The sequence below is a fragment of the Pholcus phalangioides genome, unplaced genomic scaffold, assembly GCF_987345545.1.
Source record: "Pholcus phalangioides strain wild (caught in Gottingen) unplaced genomic scaffold, Ppha-v1.0 ptg000010l_1, whole genome shotgun sequence".
Taxonomy (NCBI): domain Eukaryota; kingdom Metazoa; phylum Arthropoda; class Arachnida; order Araneae; family Pholcidae; genus Pholcus; species Pholcus phalangioides.
In genome coordinates this window covers 5,670,602-5,691,363 of record NW_028301603.1, presented here as the reverse complement: position 1 = coordinate 5,691,363, position 20,762 = coordinate 5,670,602, and the positions used below count along the sequence as shown (strand labels likewise).

General features: G+C 39.0%; 3 protein-coding genes across 3 annotated transcripts in view; 2 read left to right on the top strand and 1 right to left on the bottom strand.

The window, feature by feature from the left end:
- Positions 1-2,331: 2,331 nt before the first annotated feature.
- LOC149080794 (uncharacterized) lies at positions 2,332-2,835 on the top strand. The gene has a single exon (XM_089237380.1). The coding sequence runs from the start codon at positions 2,332-2,334 to the stop codon at positions 2,833-2,835; it is 504 nt and encodes a 167-aa protein (XP_089093506.1).
- Positions 2,836-3,472: 637 nt separating this feature from the next.
- Positions 3,473-7,614, top strand: LOC149080793 (uncharacterized). The gene is made up of 2 exons (XM_089237378.1): positions 3,473-4,984; positions 7,603-7,614. Exons 1-2 carry the CDS (start codon positions 3,473-3,475, stop codon positions 7,612-7,614), a joined length of 1,524 nt encoding a protein of 507 aa, XP_089093504.1.
- Positions 7,615-14,760: 7,146 nt separating this feature from the next.
- LOC149080792 (acetylcholine receptor subunit beta-like 1) overlaps positions 14,761-20,762 on the bottom strand; it is a 110,192-nt gene continuing 104,190 nt past the window's right edge. The window contains exon 6 of the mRNA XM_089237477.1: positions 14,761-19,364. Within this exon, the coding sequence (XP_089093603.1) occupies positions 19,197-19,364 (168 nt within the window). The 3' untranslated portion in view covers positions 14,761-19,196. The remainder of the gene's footprint in view (positions 19,365-20,762) is intronic.

Sequence of the window (20,762 nt, the reverse complement as noted above, 5' to 3'; positions counted from 1 at the left end):
ATGTGATTCCGATCGCTTGCATCTCTCACAATGTCGATTTCTTCCATCTCTCACGATGTCGATTTCTCCTAGCACTGATTTTCTTAGTCGATACAGCTTTTTGGTTGACATGAACAAATGTCGACTAGATTCACAAGATTCAAAAATGTCCATATCCGGATCCAGGGCAGAAGTACCATCCACTGGTGTGGCATTTGCTATGCATGATACTACTGATTATCATAAGCTGTTATCCAAATTTCCCGAACAGACTGAGATAAATTTCTTGACCAAGTCGGTTTAACATAACGTTACTCATTTTATCGAGACGACAGGTCCACCTGTGTTTGTCAAGGCAAGACAAGCTTACTATCGCTAAACGTGAATTCGCTTACATGGAAAGTCAGGGTTGGTGTCGGCCCTCCAAAAGCAATTGGGCCAGCCATTTGCATATGGTTGCCAAAGCAGATGGAGGATGGCGTTGTTGCGGGGATTATCGCATGTTAAATGCCAGAACGAAACCCGACCGCTACCCAATTCCACACGTTCATGACTTTGCTAATTTTCTCGCTGGAAAAACAATATTCAGTACCCTTGATTTGGTTAAAGCATACTACCAGATTCCGGTACAACCAGCACACATTGAGAAGACGGCAGTCATAACACCATTCGGCTATACGAGTTTCTTTACATGCCTTTCGGTTTGTGCAATGCCGGTCAAACACTACAAAGATTTATGAATTCTGTACTTCAGGAATTTGACTTTTGTTTTCCTTACTTGGATGATGTACTCATCGCTTCGACGTCTCCAGAGGAACATCTCGGTCACTCAAGATGCATTTTCGAGAAATTCTCCGAATTCGGAATTGTGTTGAATATTGATAAGTGCATTTTCGGAAAATCTGAAATAGCATTTTTAGGACATACTGTGAGTGAGCACGGTATCAAACCATTGGAAAAGAAAGTTAAAGCTATCCTGAACTATCCACAACCGCAGACCATTCAAGAGCTGCGCCGATTTCTCGGGATGCTTAATTTTTACAGACGCTTCATTCCAAACGCCGCGAAAAAGCAAATTTTGCTCAACGCGCATCTTAAAGATAGCAAAAGGCACGATGAACGTCTCATCCAACTGGATGAGACGAAGAATCCAAAATCGCCTTTGAAAATTGCAAGACTGATTTGGCTAATATAACCCTTTTGTCATATTCACAGTAAAATTCTGCGTTGGCAATGATGGTCGATGGATCCGACTATGCGATTGGAGGTGCTCTACAACAACGAGTTGGAAATGACTGGCAACCCATCGCGTTTTTCTCTCGTAAATTGTCAAAATCTGAGCAGAACTACGGTGCTTTCGACAGAGAACTATTAGTCATATACGCTGCTATAAAGCATTTTTTATACCTATTAGAAGGACGGCACTTTATAATTTTTAGTGACCATAAACCATTGTCCTATGCCTTCAATCACATCAGCAAGAACACCTCAGCCAGGCAGATAAGGTATCTGGACTTTATATCGCAATACTCCACCGATATTCATCATATATCTGGTGTTGAAAATGTTGTTGCTAACGCTTTTTCCCGTATCAGTTCGATCGAATTTCCTTCTCCTCTCGATTATAAGGAAATTGCCAAAGCTCAAAGGGAAGATGAAGAGTTGAAACAACTTCGCACTTCTACTAGCTTAGAGTTCAAACCCATGCTGATCAACAGCGAAATTGAAATTTTATGCGACGTTTCAACTGGAAAGGTTAGACCTTACATTCCTGAACCATTCAGACTTCAAGCATTCAGCACTGTCCACAACTTGAATCATCCTGGCAAACGAGCTACTGAAAACTTGCTCTGCAGTCGTTTTGTTTAGAAAGATATGAAAAAAGACTGTGCAGAATGGTGCAAGACTTGTATTGCATGCCAAAAATCTAAAATTACCAAACACACCAAAGCGCCACTTGGAAAATTCCCGTTGTGTGATAAACGTTTTGGACATGTGCACATAGACACTGTGGGACCACTCCCACCATTCCGTGGATTCCGGTACTGCATAACAATAGTGGATCGTTTCACTCGATGGCCGGAAGTTATTCCCATGGAGGACATGACAGAAGAAACTGTTGCAAGGTGTTTCTTTTCAGGTTGGATCAGCCGTTTTCGTGCCCCTGAAACCATCACCAGTGATCAAGGTCGACCGTTTGAAAGTTCCTTGTTTCGAGCCCTTGCTACAATTCTTGGTATTAAAAGAATTCGTACCACACCATAGCATCCGGCCGCAAATGGTTGTGTTGAACGTTTTCTTCGTGACCTGAAGACAGCGTTACGCTGCCTCGAAACTGACCAGTGGACCAACATGCTTCCTAGCGTTCTTCTAGGTATCCGCTCGTGTGTAAAGGAGGACATCGGAGCTTCAACAGCAGAACTCGTCTATGGGACGCCACTTCGCTTACCTGGGGAGTTTTTCCAGCTTTCCAATGATGTTCCGCCCGATGAATTTGTGGAAACCCTCCGCAACACTATGTCGCAAATTCGTCCAGTTCCTACAACCACACATGGCTCGTACAAAGTCTTCTGGCATCCATCTCTAAATGACTGTTCTCACGTTTTTGTACGATGTGACGCAGTTAAGCCTACTTTGCGGCCGCCTTATGATGGCCCTTACGCGGTCCTCAACAGAGGGGATAGACATTTCACATTGCTGTTCCCGGACCGTGTCACTACTATAAGTGTTGACAGACTAAAGCCTGGCTTCTTACTAAAGCCAAAGGACACAATTTCGGTCCCACCGAAGACTGTATCCCCACGCCAAAAAGAAATGGAACTGCGTTCCGGAAAGAAAGTGCGTTTCAACTTATAATTCGTCGAGAGCCTATGATCCTCTCGACTGGGAAGGGGTCATGCAGCGACCCTTTTTCAACTGTTTATTATCATTCTTTATTATTATTATTATTATTTATGTCAGTGTGGCAACTTGTGTATTTTTATGTAGTCAAAGCCGACTATGATTATTGTTTGTTTTGCATTCGGCTTCTCCGTACGCCTGCCACACGCTCCTGCCGTTAAAGTTATAATGGTTGTATAAATTGTAAATAAAACATGTAAATAATTAACAATCGCTATATTCAACTTGTGAGCTAGCCTACCGCACGACGTCGCGCCCCCAACGCGTAACATATCTCTGCTACCCTTTCAATCTCTGCGATGTCATGTATCTCATATGAGTGGTATCTCTGATGAAGTGAATCGCTTTTATCTCTGATGATGTGAATCGCTTGTATCTCTGACGATATTTATTGCTCGTTTCTCTAATATATATCGATATTTGGTGTCTCTGCTAGATGTCGATAACTTGTATCTCTGCCAGATGTCGATTACTTGTATCTCTGACAGATGTTGATAACTTTCACTTCTGATGGGTGTCGATAACTTTCACTTCTGATGGATGTCGATAACTTTCACTTCTGATGGGTGTTGATCACTTTTATTTCAGATGGATGTCGATTACTAGCATCTCTGATGCTAGGTTGGTGTTGGTCACGGATGCGGGAAAAGCTGTGAAAGAGCTTCAAAAGGGTGCACCTCAGGGCTCATGTTCCGGCCCCTTGTTATGGAATCTTGTTCTGGATGAGTTGTTGAAAATTAATTGGCCCTCAAACGTCAAAGTTCAGGCTTATGCTGATGACCTTTTGGTAATTGCATCTGCCCCTACTGTCAAGGGATCAGGTGATCTAGCAGAAGAAGCCCTTAGAACAGTGTCAAATTGGCTGCACATGCATAAGCTCACTCTCTCTATCGCTAAGACAAAATTCTTGTGGATATCAAAGAAAAGACCTCCCACCATCTGGTTCCAAGGGAAAACCATCAAGAAAACGGATGTGCTATGTTATTTAGGCGTTTTTATCGATAAGCAACTTAGCTGGGACGATCACATCAAAGAACAGAAGAGAAAGGCGTCACGTGTTCTTCAGAAGATGCGCCTGATGGCTGGACCACAGTGGGGACTGACACGGGCTCTGAGGAGATCCCTCTACTTGACAGTGGTTGAGCCTATGATAGCTTATGGAGCTTCAATATGGCATTCTCCCAAGGTCCAGATGTTCAGACGGCTCGATTCTATACAAAGACCCTTCCTTCTATATATCTCTGGTGCGTATAGAACTACACCTACGAATGCTCTTCAGGTGATCTTGGGGCTCCCGCCATTATCTCTCAAGATAGAATTCCTGGCACGAGTCACACGTCTTCTAAAGCTTCACAAGCCATGTCCATTGTTAGAGGAAACATTAGTCCCGGACGCCTTCGAGCAAAAAACTATAGGCTGGACCTCGCATCCTGCAGAATCTCTGCAGGCCAATCAAGTATTCCTAGAATCTTCGGAGGATGATACACCTGAGGAGAAATCCGTCGTATATTACACGGATGGCTCTAAACTGGAATCAGGTACAGGAGCTGCCTGTATAAAAACCGTGGGAACGGAGATCGTGCGTAAATGGGCTGCTAAACTAAAAGAAAATAATTCAGTATATCAAGCTGAGATGCTCGCTATATTTACAGCAGCTCTGGATGCAGCTACAAACAGGAGGCAGACTGTAATAAGATCGGATAGCCGTTCAAGTCTCCAGGCCATTCTAAACCCGCTCTCTGAAAACGCAATGGCGAGAAAGATAAGGAGTATACTTGTATCTCACCCATCAATACGCATCTCCTGGGTAAAAGCCCACAACGGCCAGTGGGGAAACGAGCTTGCGGATGCGGCGGCCAAAGAAGCGACCAATACCGGAGTCTTTTACGACGAACTCTTATACCCAGCTTCTCACGCAAAATCACTCCTCTGGAGGGACATGATAGCAAATTGGCAATTGCATTGGGATATGCCGGAGGCGTCAGGAAGATCAACTCACGAAGTTATAAAGAAAGTAGATACTAGGAGCAGGGGCTGGTCACGAGAGCTCATCTTATTTGTCACCGGTCATGGGCCTTTCCCAGCAACCTTACATCGCTTTAAAGTGATTGCCAGCGATAAATGCTCTTGTCTTGAGCCTGGCACGCCCCTGCACTACGCCACATGCTGTCCAGAAACGATGCCCTTTCACTTCTGTTCGCCGGCTGCCCATTTACACAGACCATGGATGCTTGGCATACTACGTCGAGAAGAATCAAAGGAAAATATAAGAAAAATGGTGAAATTCCTTGAGGAACATCCCGAGAAGATAAGGGATCCGTCTCCTCCAGCTCCTGCAACTCCGGTACCAGCGCCGGTAAGGAGATCGCCGCGTCTTCACCCTGACAGTGCGCTGGTGGCACTGTTTGCGAGCGAGGAGCAGGATGAATCCCAAACCTAATTAATGACGTCTCGGAGAAATTAGACTGACTGTATTGAACTGCCGGAGTGCAATGAGGTGCTCTGCCCTTCTTGTCATTTGATTCAATCCTTGATCACTCAAATTTCTGATTACGTTTTTTGCGATACGATTTTTATACAACTTTCCATGACTATTTATTATCCGTGCCCGTTGCACTTTACTTTAACTTGATTAATTTGATTCTTCGATTTACATAGTTTTTGATTTCCTTTCACTATATGTAATCTTTGACGAATCAATAAATTTTGGTTTTACCGGAGATGCCCTGTTCCCCCCCTCTGGGGGTGGGGGCAAAGTGCTTGCGTTGATTCTTGCGACAGAGCCTGGGTGTCTCGCGGTTTCTCCAGTTTCTCCAGCATCTCTGATGTGTATGCTGTTCAAATTTTTTCTCTGTTTTTAAATGGCCAAAATTCACACACTTACGTAGGCTTATCAGACAGGAAAAAAGTTTCAGAGATGCTTCGGAAGGACTTCCTGGAAACATGTGTGCATTAATTGAAATCACAGAATACGCATCAAATTGAACCTAATTTCGAAGGGCTTACATGGAAAAGATAATTTTTGCGCCAGTAATAATTTGTGTTTGCGTTTTTCATTCTGCTTTGCAATATGTAGTAATTAAATAAATTCCTGATTAACAGGTTTTGGTTAATGTCAATGTCAAATTTTTGAACAATGTCATTATATTCAGGGTTTTACATTTTATGCACTGGTCTGTCTTCTGGTTGAAACAAAAGCCCATTCTTCTAGCCGTTCAAAATTGAATTATCGGCCATCGACTTTCTCTAGCTGTATCTCAAACGGTTTCCTAGATATTTCCACGTGTTTCTACCTCGAGGGGATCAGTACGTCTTCATTCAGGCCATATCTTTGTATACTTGCTGTCACTCAGAAGTCACTTTCGAATCAGCAGGACATGGGTTCGAGCCTCGGGCTAAGAACTCCGGTAATATCCCTTTCTGCCGCATCACCTAATGATGCATTCGGACTTCAATAGTCGAAAATGCATGCCGTAACACTTACGTCATCATAATCGAGGGAAGGCCATCAACGGAATCCTTTAACGCCGAAGGGGGGGGGGGAGGTATGGAATTGAACAACGTGGCACGAATCCCTTACAACGTATTTAACTGCAGAGGCTGCATGAAATTATTCAGTCATTCAAGCGCTCATCAGCAACTAATGCAAATCAGTTTATCTCAACAGGATTTCTATTGGATGCCAAACACTGGAAACGGTCTAGCTCCTTTTGTGCTCGGAATATCACGTATTCGACAGGATGGAGTATTAGAGAAAAGCCATTGAATCGGATATGTTAGAGATTCATGATGGGATGTATCCATACGGAAACTCGAACGAAAATCGATCATTCCCGGAAGTTCAATTTAGAGGACTAAAAAGAAAGTTGTTCTTTTCCGGAATCGAATATAGGTCTCTCTCCAGTACGTTAAGTTGCGTTCGGTTGTTAGCTTCATCTGGTGATGTTAGGAACTGTAGAAGAGATTTATGGCCAATTCAAATCTCTGATTTGGAAGTACGCCCATCTTACCTCTTTTTGGTTTCAGATAGGATTATATTTTCATACTGCTTCAGCTACGAATAGAACTCAAAAATGTTCAGCTGTTCCTTAAAATTTTTTTGGTCGTTAGTTGCGAATAGAATCCACAACATAGATGTGTTTAGAGGAAATTTTTGACAAGTTTCGTGAAAAAGTTTTAATTCCTTGTCTGCTAATCAAGCTCACAAACTGGTTGTACATGTTACTTGTTGATGTTTAAGCTAAGATTGCATTTTTCTTCGGCTTTCTGGGACTTTTATGCTGCACCTACAATTTTCTCGTGGTTTGTTGTGGATTCGGAAATAAGTATTGCGTTGAAAGAGTCACGGGTAACATTCTTTTTGGTTAGTTGTAGATAAAATTTATTTTGTTTAACTTGATGATTTTTTGGTGGATGAAGAGTTTATGGCGGTTAGTTGTCGACTGCATTTATCGAGGTCCGTTGGGAATAGCATTTATTTTGGTCAGTTCTGAGCAGTAATTACTTTGTCAGTTGTGTGGTTACATTCTATTGTAATTAGTTTTTAGATAGAATTTTTTGCCTTTATTTCTGACTAGAAAGAAGTTTTTTTTTCCAACAGCGTATCTTATGGTAAGTTATTGATAAAATTGAGTGTTATCAGTTACTTATAGCATTGATGATGCTTAATTGTGGATAAAACTTATATTAGTTAACTTTATGCGATTTTTTTTGTGTGTTTAGATAGGAGTGTGAAATTTTTGGTGGTTAGTTTTCGGAGATCATTTATCGTGGTTATTTTTCGACGGCTTACCGTTGAGTGTCGCGAGTATAATTTATTGCTGGTCAGTCATGAATAGCATTTAACTTGGCCAGTTGTGTAGTGAGCAATGATTGTTACGTCAGCATACGCATTTCTTGTGGTTAGTTTTGACTAATTTCTTGCAGTTTATTTTTATTTTGTTTGTTTTTTTGCACAGCGTGTCCTATACTAAGTTGTCTATAGCATTCATTGCTATCAGTCACGTATAAAATTTCTATTTTCGGATAAAACTTTTCTTTTGTTGTTAACTTTATACTACTTTTTAGGTTTCTAAGTGGGCGTGTAGAATTTCTGCTGGTTAGTTTTCGAGAGCATTTATCGCGGTCAATCGTGAATATAATTTATCCTGGTCAGTCATGGATAGCATTTATCTTGGTAATTTGTGAGCAGTGATTATTCTGTCAGCTGTTTAGATAAGTTTTATTGTAATTACTTTTATGTAGCATTTCTTGCGGTTATTATCATTATTATTACTTTTGGATACCGTATCTTATGGTACGTTGTTGATAATGTTGATTGCTTGTAGTGAATGCCAATGAGATTGATACACACTATAGATTGGATAAATTCAATTCCAGATTCCATCATATACAAGGCAAGTTATGCAACTATTTATATATGCACCTTGTACGATGAAGGACTGATTAACTGTAGACGATGTTATGATTATAATTTTTATTCCAGATTCATTATTTTAGAGCAACGGTTCTCAACCGGTGCTCCGTGTGCACTTCAGTGGGGCTCCGCGGTGACTCGGGGAAAATAAAATGAATCAGTAAATTTGATAGATAAATAAAAAAAATGAGGTCTACAGGGGTCCGCCATAGAAATTATATACTGAAAAGGGCTCCGCGAGTCAAAAAAGGTTTAGTACCGCTGTTTTAGATATTTATACAAGGTGTTCTGTAAATGGATCGACAAACTCAGAGGGTTGTTAGTAGGCATCAAGAGGAACAAAAATTGCAATGGAACATGGTGTCGCAAATCATGTTGAGAGGGTGAAAATCGTGAATTACGCATGCCGGCTCTGAATCCAGAGGAGACGAAAGGTGGATCTCAATCCGTGTGTTTTTTTCCTATGGGGTCACCTTAAATAACTCGTTTATGCGGCGCCTGTGGACACACCGGAGGATCTCATAGCGCGGATTGCCGTCGCTGCGGCAGACATCAGCCACATACCTGGTATCTTCGAGCTAATGCGGGAATCGTTTTTACGTCGTTGTAGACTGTTATTATTGTACTTTTTGTCGTAACCGCGTGACGTCGATACCTGCATGCGTTTTTCGCATTTCTCACCCTCTCAACGTGGTTTGCAACACCATATTTCATTGCAATTTTTGATCCTCTTGATGTCCACTAACAACCCTCTGAATTTGTCGGTTCCATTAACAGAACACCCTGTATATGAAATACACCGTTGTTTAATATTTTCACATAAATTAATATATTTTCGGATGCACCCACACCCTCCGGGAATGCTTCGATATCTCTCTCTGAGATAGGAAGAGGGGGTTTGTCCTCTCCTTCAATGTTCAATGTGATTAGTTACAGATAACATTTCTGGTGCTCAATTGTTAATAAAATATTTTTGTACTCAGTGGCAAACATTTCTGGTAGTTATAGATGACCATATCTTTTTTTCATCTTTGTTCAAATTTATCATGATCAGATGATATAATTTACCGCTATCAAGGCTGTGGAATGACATTTATCTCGTTCAGTTATGGACAAGGATTCTTGGTTGAGTTGTCAATAGAATTTCTTGAGGTTAGTTGTAGATAGCGTCTCTCGTGATTAGTTATCGATAGTATTTATTGTGTGGTTAGTTGTTGATACCACACAATAGTGTTGAGCACTACACATAACAAGCATTACAGAGAACCAAAAAACTTCACGTCAGGTTTCACTACACGTACACGCACATTCCCGCATGTACCGATTCGTTGGGGGTTCCGCGGGGGGGGGTGGGCGGGGTGCATGTGTGGTGTAGCAGTAGGGTAGTAGTAGGGCCTCCAAAAAAATGGCTCGGGGATCCATGATGTTCTTAAGTCAGCCACCTCGTTGGGCAATTTGCCTGTTGTGGCGTGGTATTTGTATTTGTATTTGTGTACATTATATATATACGTTGAACATTGAAGGAACGGACAAACCACGCTTCCCATCTCAGGGAAATATCGAAGCGTTCCCGGAGGATGGGTGCATCCCAAAGTTAAGGAAATTGTACTATTGTATTCGATTATGTCTGGCAGTATTTGCAGGAGTTTATATATATATATATATATATATAGAGTACATAGCAAACAAGGGTAATAGAATTTTACTGTGGAACCGATGATCCTAGAGGTGTGTACTTCTAACTAGAAAAAGTTTTCAAGTAACGTGTAGTATTCAGATTCATCATGCCTGTTTCAAGGGGTTGTATAGTTATTAAAATAAATAAATAAATGAAAATTAACTTTTTATACAGTGCCCGTGAGCCCCAAAATCCAGTTAGATAGCTGTTGCCCTATTTCTCCTGATGCCAACAAAAGCATTCCACGTTTCTATAGTACAATATTCACTGAGATGTTTGAATACGACAAAACGGAGGGAAGTTAAAAGAAAAAAAAAACAGCTCTAAATGCGAAGAAATTATTTTAACCGCATTCAACGCTGTTTTTTCAGAAATTATCCCCGTTTTTTCGAATATATCAGCGAATATTGCACTCAGAAACGTGGACTTTTTTTGTGGACATCAGGATTGACAGGGCAACAACTTTCTGATTGAGTTTATGGGCACTCGAGGACTGTTCGAAAAAGTTATTTTTTTTATTCTAATAACTACACACAACCTCTTGAAACATGAATGACATATCTGAGTAATACACGTTATTCGGAAACTTTTTCTAATTGGGAGTATACCTCTAAGATCAACGGTTCGCCAGTATATTGCCCTAGCCCCGTTTGCTATGCACCCTGTATATAACTGGTCTCCCACCTGTGTCTATAATATTTACTTTAGGTTTGCTGTTGTCTTTCTATCGGCTATTGACTTTATGTTGTCTTCTATTTCGTAACACAATTGACACTTTTAAAAAGAAATACGATAAACACATGTTGGGGTAAATCGAGAAGCTCTATATCCATACTTAGAATAAGACAACCATAAGTATTCTTTACAGGCATTGTGTAATATTTCATCATGTATATATATTGTTTGTAATTGCATTTTTAATTGGGTTGCGCGAATTTTTGAAATACAAATACAAATACAACGCCACAACAGGCAAAATGCCCAACGAGGTGGCTGAGACCATATCTGACACCATATATGAAAAATATATGACATCCATATTTATTATGGGCATCTTTTTCTCAGCCACCTCGTTGGGCATTTCGCTTGTTGTAGCGTTGTATTTGTATTTGCATACTATTTCACTCAACATTTCAGATTGTGGTGATGAATGCATACTTTATTTATTAGTTTTAAGTACGCAATTTTAATGATATCAAATGGGGCTTCTTTGTAAAACGTCTAGAGTTGCAATAAGAAAAGAGAAACGTAACACACACACACACAATCATGTGACCATATATAAACAACTACAATATTTTTTGTGTATATATTTTTTTAATTAATACTTTCATCATGCATACAAAAAACAACGACCTTTGCTCGCACGCACTAAGGCAAGATTAGGCCTAATGTTTCTAAAACTCCATTTTTTTTTTTTACATTTTTTTTTTCCACATCCTAGAAAGCGCGGGAAAATCAAAATCAAATAGAAACCAAAAAAAAAAAAATAAAATAAAATAAGAAGAAGAAAGAATAAAATCTTGCAACAATAGTTTTCTTCAATTTCTCAAACAATGAAATAAATCAGTCAAATTATTTTCACGTCGTATATAACAGTTCACAACAATTCGACACTACGTAGACAGCACTGGTGAAAAATATTTCAGTTTTGAGCAGTTGAATTGGCCATTTGAACCAATCAGGGCAAATTTCTCTTCATTAAATTTTCAATTTTTTTTCCCCCTAGATTTCAAACAAACCCCTTGAATTTATTTATTTTTTTCACTAATGAATCAATTAAAGCTGACTGGAGTCCGTTATAATGTTATGATCGCAAATCGGGGAAATATTTTCCCGTTATTCTACCCGACGGGGCGTTGTCCCTGAATGAGAGACACTATATTTACAGCCTTAAATAGTAGCGTTAACAATTATGAAACACACCTGATTGGTTCAAATAAAATCGGCTCTAGGAGAGGAATGCTATCAGAGCAAAACTGTCCGACACCTCCAGCCTTCGTTGAAGAAAATGTCATATAGAAACGCTTCAGGAAATTCGAGCTTGGACTAATTAGTTGGCAATTTCGCGCTGGATAAGTTGCGATATAACACGCTGTAGTGAGCGTATAAATAATTTTCGAAATTTATAAATTTAATTCAATAACAATAAATTATTGTGCTGTTCAAGTCCATGTTATTTCTGAGTATAAAGTGAAAAGAAATCTGGTTTTTTTTTCTGGCGTTCATGACGTATCTTCGGACATGAATTTTATGGTCGATATCAACATCGTGGCTTTGTGTTTCATGACTTATGATGGGCCACTCGTAAAGCATAGAGAGCGAATCCATTGGTTCTCTTCCGAGGATCAATACAGAGCTTGGGGAATGGGGGTTATCTTCCCAAAGTTTCAATGGAAAGTAAAAACACACAGAAAAATAACAAATAAATTCATCATAACGAGGGAACTAGATTTCATTCAAAAAAATCGGGACATGCATTCAATTCCTGGTCATAATTAGAAAAATTTATGGCAGATGGCAGCACTACACATAACAAGCATGCAACAGAAATTATGTTCACAACGCTTACACGCACATTCCGGCATGTACCAATTCGTTATAAATTCCGTAGATGAAAGTGTACGAGGTGCATGTACAGTTTAGTAGTAGTAGTAGTCAATTCCTGATAAATATTGCCTGCACGAGTATCAGTACGATATAAGCTTATTGTATGGTTTTTCCGTTGGACAACTCGAAAATCATCAGGGGCACCTTTCTTCGTCTTCGAATCTGATACGTTGTGTCAGTCAGATCATTTCGATACTTACATCGTATAATTTCATTTCCTGTCTGCTTTGGCTTCTTTGGAGCCATATTGAGAAAAAAAAAACAGAAGCTTGGGATGCAGACGTATTTGGCATTTCCATCAGATTTACGTTATACTTCGGCCATGCATCTTTTGAGCCATTATGACCGTACTTTTAATGTTATGTCACGCTCTGGTTGAACACAGTTATACCATGGAATTTACTGTAATACGCACACCTGTATAGACTGATTCCTCTGGGAAGTTATTGATCTCGAGGTGTAGATAGGGCCGTCTATAAAGCACAATGGCAACGTCAACCAACAGGAAACATCTGCCAACTAATTTTATTGCATATTCTCAAGAATTTTAGCCTCATCTCATTTTCTTGAGGCTTTCGTCCGAGGCTCAGATAGGCTTCATGCGTTAAAATGGTACTAGATGTAGAATTCATAGAAGTTTTTTTTGGTTAAAAACAAATTGAGTGGGGGGGGGGGGCAATTTTAATATCAGTTGAAAATATTTTATTGCACAGGAGTATAACAGACCCTAAATATCAAACTAGCTTTTCAACTCAATTTTTCACAAGTCGGTTGTCGTGTGTGCATCCGAGATCTCTACAATCTCAACAGGCGCAATCACGGAAATGGGATTGGGAAAATTCTTGAACGATCAGACCAGAGCTAATTTGTACGACTACTCAGTCGAATAAACCATACTATAGACCTGAAGATCGTTCCCAAAGTTGAAAAAAAAAAGTTCTCAATAATTCCATTAGCTGCAACGAAATACACGATATGGTGACTTTTTTAAGAGCAACACGATGGCCTCCTAATCAGAAGGGACTCGCTTGAGGTAGTTTTGGGATTCCGAAGACCAGCACCAGTTGACAACCCACGTCAAGCGAGATATTACACAAGAGTACAGCGTAAAAAGGAAGCCGAGAATATGGCAGACGCCCGAAAAGGACCGTGATCTGTGCTGTGACTTTTTGCGTGTGTTGTTGTGGTGTGCTATATAACACGCTGCTTTATTAGTTTCTGATGAATGCTAGCGGGGTTCTGGTTCGATTAATCGAGTCTGACATCATCATTAGGTTCTCCGAGGCCGTCCAACCCTTTGGGAAAGAGCTCAAACCATTCCAAGATGGTCTCTCTGGGCGATCAGCGGCCGTGTCCGTGTCTGTTGCTTTCTGGCACTGTGCGTGTGTGTGAGATGTTTATTTAAACGTCCGATATAGTATTCGATTTCACGGTCGGGTGTCTTGATCGACAGCCTAACTGAACCATGTTGTTCAAGCTGAATTCACGCATTCAAATATTATCATCACATTCATATTATCAGAGTTTCCATGTGTGTGCGCGTTTGTGATTTTTGATGATGATGATGATGATGATGGAAATAAACGGTGCTCGCGTCTTTAAAAATTTGGGAACACGGGATTATCAGGAGAGAGTCGGATGAGAGGGAGAACAATTTCCATGTGTGGTAGAATCAAAACAAGCAGTTTTTTGTTTTTAAAATACAATGCATGACCTTAATTGGAGTGGTCAGGTGCTAGAAGGCGTCTTATCCATCATGAACCCGTATCCAGACTGACTGACGTCCGTGCAGCGCCAAACTAAAGCTACCTTTGAAATACTAGGCCGACTTATCCGAAATCTTTGAGCAAAATTGTGATGTTAGTGTTATCGCTTTAGCCGATCGTATTGTCCATGATGCGGTTTAGGTGGTCCTACCGAAGGGCCTCATACCCATATAGTATCTACACAATGAGATCTAGTGATGTGATTTTTTTTGAGTTTAGGTATGTGCCCAAATATGCAGCTTATGCAGTAACACATCAGATGTTATTTCCAGCAAATGGGTCACCAGAAAATTCTGGGTACCCCGTAATAATATTATGGATAGGTCTATAACTCCTGAGACGACCCAGCATAGAGCACCAACGAGGGTCATTGACGGCACACAAGGAGATTGACTTTATTTATATTTAAAAAAAACACATAAGAAATGATATCGCTCCTGGATGAGAGTGGGGGCCCCTGAATAATAGCGAGGGTCACGAGGAAAACAAATTATGGTCCAGAGAGGTCATGGACGAAAAATGGTCAAGAACCACTGCGATAGAATCCATTCTTTTTTCTGGTATCGCGGCTAAAGACTCTCAAGTTTTCTTAACATCTTTATTGTCAAGATAATAACTCAAAAGAGTGACAACGCAGGTGCCTGGTAATTTTTTATTATTCAAAATTAAAGCCTAGGCTGCTTGCTTCCCAACCTGCATCGCGGGGCACCGCATCCCTCGCACAAGCCTCGCTCCAGATTCTAATGGCAAAACCGCGCAGCATCGTTCATATAAGACTTCCATTTCAAGTAAACTACACGACTACCCTGACGTGACGTCGGACCGCGTCACGTCAGGGGTAGTGTGTGTAGCCGTCTCTAGATACTTATAGCACAGTATATAATATAGTGATTGTTAAGCAATATATTTTTTCGCATTACAGCTCGAATTTCCCTCGCGCGTCCAAATTGCACTAAACTTTGCTAATTACACTATACGCCGCTCATATGTATTTTTTTTTTTTGTATGTAATAATATTTCATTTTATCGTCTTCAAAATTTCACTTGTAGAAACGCAGCACCACACGAAAATGCTTGTACAATGTTAGTATTTTTTTTTCTCATTATTACAAGAGTATTTTATTCTTCATACGTACCAATATATTATTTTTTTGCCAGTTTCGCAATAAACTAATAATAACAAATACGTAAAAATTAAAAGTACCATAAATTTACAGCGGATAAAGCTATTTATAATGTACATTCGCTAAATAACATCAGCTAAATAATCGAAACAAGAAGATAACATTATTTTTTTTTTTTACCATGGTAATTACGCATAAACATTATCTCGTCGTGACAGTCCCCATTTTACATTATTAGTATTATTATTATTTCTTTTATATATGTATTACCCTTTTATTCCGAGCCAATGCTTTACTTATAATTGGAAATTGCTTTTCAAAATTTACATAAATTTACATTTTTTTTTTTTTGCCCTAAAGCTCTCTATTCCAAGTTGTTGTTATTGAGACGTGGATATAGGCTTCGTTTAATAGCCTTTTCTATTTGAAAAGGTAATTTATTGATCGGTTTTTCGCTTCTTTGGATAGTCGTACGACTCAAATTTTCAGTATGATGGGTTTATTATGGGCCTATTTGAGTTGATTGATGTTCATATAATTTTTTTTTCTCCTATATACAGAATTCTGTTCGTAATCATCTTTAAATAGATTAGAGTTTTCTCTGTGAATTATAGTCCATATTTAGGAAAAAGAGAAACAAAATTTTTATTTTTATGGATTTTTAGGAATGCTTCAACGATTATCTGATCGTATCGGTTACGGCAAAGGTGCGGGTCACTTGGTTTTAAAACGTGTAGCAGGCCGCGGATCACTTAAGTTTCCTGGAACTATACCACGGGTCACAAAGAACTTTTAGTTCATTTTACAAAATTAAGTTTAACGTCGGGAGTCACATTAGATGACTCCTACGGGCCATGGGTTGAGCATGTATGGGTTATAATTACATAACTTATCATTAGAAATCTTTACCCCCAACTTTTAACTGAAACAATGACGTCATTTGTTGAATTTATTGATTAAAAAACAATATTTTATGGGATGGATGAGTGAGAATCTCGGAAAGTTTTTTTTATTTCGTCTAATGTCCAGCAGGTTACTGCACATGACTTCTACGAGTGATGCATCTTTGGAAAGTCCTGATTACATTAGGCTACAGTTTGATGTAAGATCTATAGATCTGTGCTGAACCTTTTTCCTCCTATTCAAGACCGGAAACTTCATGAACCGCATGGTGTATTTCTGTGAGCTGAATGAATCGACTTTGGAATCCATAGGTACCAAATCGAAGACCTAAGCATTTCGACGTCCAAACTCTACGCAGCGAGTGGTAATCGATTTCGTACGATATCGAAGTAGTTCTAAAGATATCAAATTAAATGTATTTTTTTAGCAGTTGCTAAACTGGTACACCGTTTTCCCTTGAAAATGGGGGTTGAATCGTTCAAGATCGAGTGGCGTATCTGAGTGGCAGACAATATACCAGGATAAAGTTTCAACATACATTATGCCCATGAATTTGAGGACAGTCTCCCCCCCTCCCCATTCTCCAGAAATCTATATCTTACAATTTACGCACCTTTGTCACCAATGGTGATAATTCTTCAAAGAAATATTTGAGAAAAGTGTTCTTTTACAGCCAGCTGAAAAGAACGTGTGGTGATCTCCAGATTTCTCAGAGGATTGTTCACGAGGTCCATGTGTGGTTTAGCAGTTGTAGTAGTCACACACACATGCAAATTCAGACTCGTCTTAGGTTACGAATTTATCAGACTTCTTAACACCTTGAAAACAGGTTCTATTTTGTTGTGGGGTGAAATGGAGTTGCAATTTCAGGGATTGAAGTACGTCGTCTTGGCGCCATTTGGCTTTTCTCACAAAACCAGTATCACTTTGGCGTTATAGCTCAATTTTGAGGAATGCCAAAATAGTTCTAAAGACTTCAAATGATAAAGATTTGATTAGCAGTATTTATCAACTGGATTTCTACACCGCTTTTCCTTGAAAGTCGTCCAATGTCAAATAATAATACGTGTCTGAGTAAACCTCGTCTATACCAGAACCAAGTTCCAACACACATGAAGTCTTCATTTCTCGATACACATCCATATCTAACAAACAACGCATCTTTCCTGCCAATTATGCCAGTTCTCGAAAGAAGGCTTAACGATAAGTTTTCTCTTACAGCCTGATGACAATTCTACATCACCCCGCCGTTAACGAAGACAATTGACGATCAAATCGACTCTCTTCTATGCGATATCAACGACAATCGCCGGAAAGGAAGAGTAGATAAGTAACTTTAAAAAATCCCATTCACATTATTTAAAGTGCATATGCATATCCGTACAAAAAAAAAATGAAATTAAATCGAATGTATAAAATATCTTCGTAATTCCTCAGGCATGATCAGGAATAAGTACGAGCTTATCAGCGCTCCGAATACACAGGGCAATTTCATTCCGGATTCTAGGTCAATTTGTTTTTGTTTTTTTTTCGACTGTGGAAGCCATGTGGAAAAGTTTTTATGTATAACATATACTTATAATAAATAGAGTACATTTAACATGACACGATCAACATTGAATTTCTTTCTTTTTGTTTTCCTCCACAGAAATATTCGGAATCAACAACAACCATCTCGAAAACATTATCATTATTTCCTCTCTTTTCTTCTTCTCGCAGAACATTCAAGTAGAAACATGCTTTTTAAATCCACATTACAATTTTCAAAAAAAGGAAAAACCCACAAATAAATGATAACTAATACCATATGCAAAGCATCATAGACAAGAAAACGACAAACAAAAAGCTAGAAATCATGATCATTGTAGGCGCAGAATAAATCCAGCTATCATCATATCATATAGCACAAGCTCGGTATAAATAATAATTATACGTATGTATATATATAATATATGTATAGCAATTTTTTTGTTGTTGTTGAAATCATCAAAACATATCTAACAACGTTTTATTTTTTTAGATTTTTTTTTTCTCCATTTTTAAATACAAATCTTGAATAACATCACCAGAACATTCGAGAAAAAACACGGATAAAAGCTTCATCTATACGTCTTCGAATCTTCATTTTTTTTTTTAGCTCTTATAATAATTATTATTATTATTCTGCACATGCCTATCTACAATAAGAATTCGAAACTGACCAATTTAAAAACTACTATTCGATTTTTATTTTATTTTTATTTTTTTTCTGCGTAAACTGGCAACTTGCTATTTTGGATGGTTTTGAGCGAATATGGCCAGTCAACTGACCCAACAACCATATCATATACATCTTTCCTCCATTTTCTTCCATATATATATAGTATTACATACCTACAATTTCTTACACGTGTCACCCATAGGTTCTGAAATACCCGTGTGTGCGTGTGTGTGTGTGTATGCGTATGTGTCACTGAAAATAGCAGTCGCTTTATTTTTCTCTAGGCAGCTTTAGTGTGTGTGTGTGTGTGTGTGTGTGTGTATGTATATGTATATATATATATGATCTTTAATAATTTCTTATTAGATAATGATGGCAGCTCGAAAGATGTAATACAGTTTGATTTAACAACCTGTCCTCTCACAATCACAATCTCCATGATGTATGTATTATTTTACTCTCTCCTCCTCCGTGTAATAAAACTCCACCCGTAGTTTTTTTTATATATTATCCTCGTCATCATCATCTCTCATTCTCTAGATCCTTTCCTCCTCCTCCAAAAAAAGCAAATTCAAGTTATCTATTCGTTCTTTGCGAATTCCAATCACCTGCGTGATCCTCATGCTGCTCTTCCGAAAGTCTGTATGATCTTATCCTGATCGACATATTGGAATATGTGAGGAGCGTCCAGTAATATGCCTACGGTACCAGCGGTAGTTACAGCGAAAAATATGTAGAGCTGGAGTCTGTCTATGACCATTGCTACGTATTTCCAGTCTTCTCTAATCTAGGATTTATAGAGAGAAATAAAAGAAACAGATCAACATATATCGGTTTGTTGAAAAAATTAGGAAAAATTCAAAGATATCAGGCTTTATTTGAATGAAGTAAGATCATGATTATAATATTTAGAGTTTCTCTTTATAAAAAGTCATAGAAACAAAAATGGTTGAGAAATGTGAACATGCACAGCCGATCCCACTTACACGGATATCCATCACTACAGCGCACAACATCCGATTAATGGGGGGTATCCGATTATACGAGAAACATTTCAATTTACGTTCAACACCGTAAGTGCAGTATAATGATTGAAATATAACAGTACAGTACAAAAGGTTGAAAAAAATTTAATGTTTCCCCCCCCCCTTCCCCCAAATGATGTTTCAATTTGAAGACAATGTTGTCTACAGTATTTTTATAAGAAAAATAAGAGGAACTGAAACAGGTAATTCTATATTAAATGATGTTAGAAAAACCAAATAAGAAATTCGTGCATTTTTTATCTATCTATACACATATAAATATATATATATGTTACTGACCGGGGCCAATGACCAAATTTTGGACTTTTGTCGGCACCTATGCCGATCCCTAGGGGCCATTCAAGTATTACTTAAGCAGATTTTCAGCCATTTTTTAAACCCCTTCCTGTCAGCAACAGTCAGCAAAACACTGACCTCCCCCCCCCCCCTGTCAGCAATTTTCGTCATCGTAATAGGTCAGCAAATTTTCGTTAACGTTTTGATGACGTAAGCAACCTTCCAGCCCCCTCCCCATGTCATCAAAAGTCAGCAAATCCGAAACCCCCTCCTCCCCTCGATGCTGACGTAATAGTTGAATGACCCCCGTATATATGGATCACTAACATATCGATATACAGCTGCCCTACCAGCCCCTTATGCTTTTAAAAGGATATATATATATATATATATATATATATATATACCATGGTTAGTGTATTTTCAAAAGCCAGGGGGGCAACGGCCCTTCCCTGAAATTCCCCCAAAATGATGTGCCTGGATATCCTAGAGAAACTGACGTCTAGCGCTCGCGATTACTATAGGTGTCCATCCAGCACCTCATACAGATAGAAGGCCTATGCAGTCTACTTATGACGTCAGTGAGAGAGAGAGAGAGAGAGAGAAGTAGTCCATTTTTCCTCAAAATATTCAGGTAAAAAAATTCCCATATAATGCCAATATCATCGAGAGAGAAATGATCAGGCTCAGAATTGGCGATTTCTATGCCCCACATCCAATTACTACGCGGTATTTGTGAGCCAATCAGGAAGATTTTACGCCAAAATAAGAAGAAACGAAATATGAGGCTGTGTTTCAGAACGTGGCAAACTTGCTAGGTAGTCTGAATTACGTTTATGGAGTGCCAGAGACCTTCTATCTCT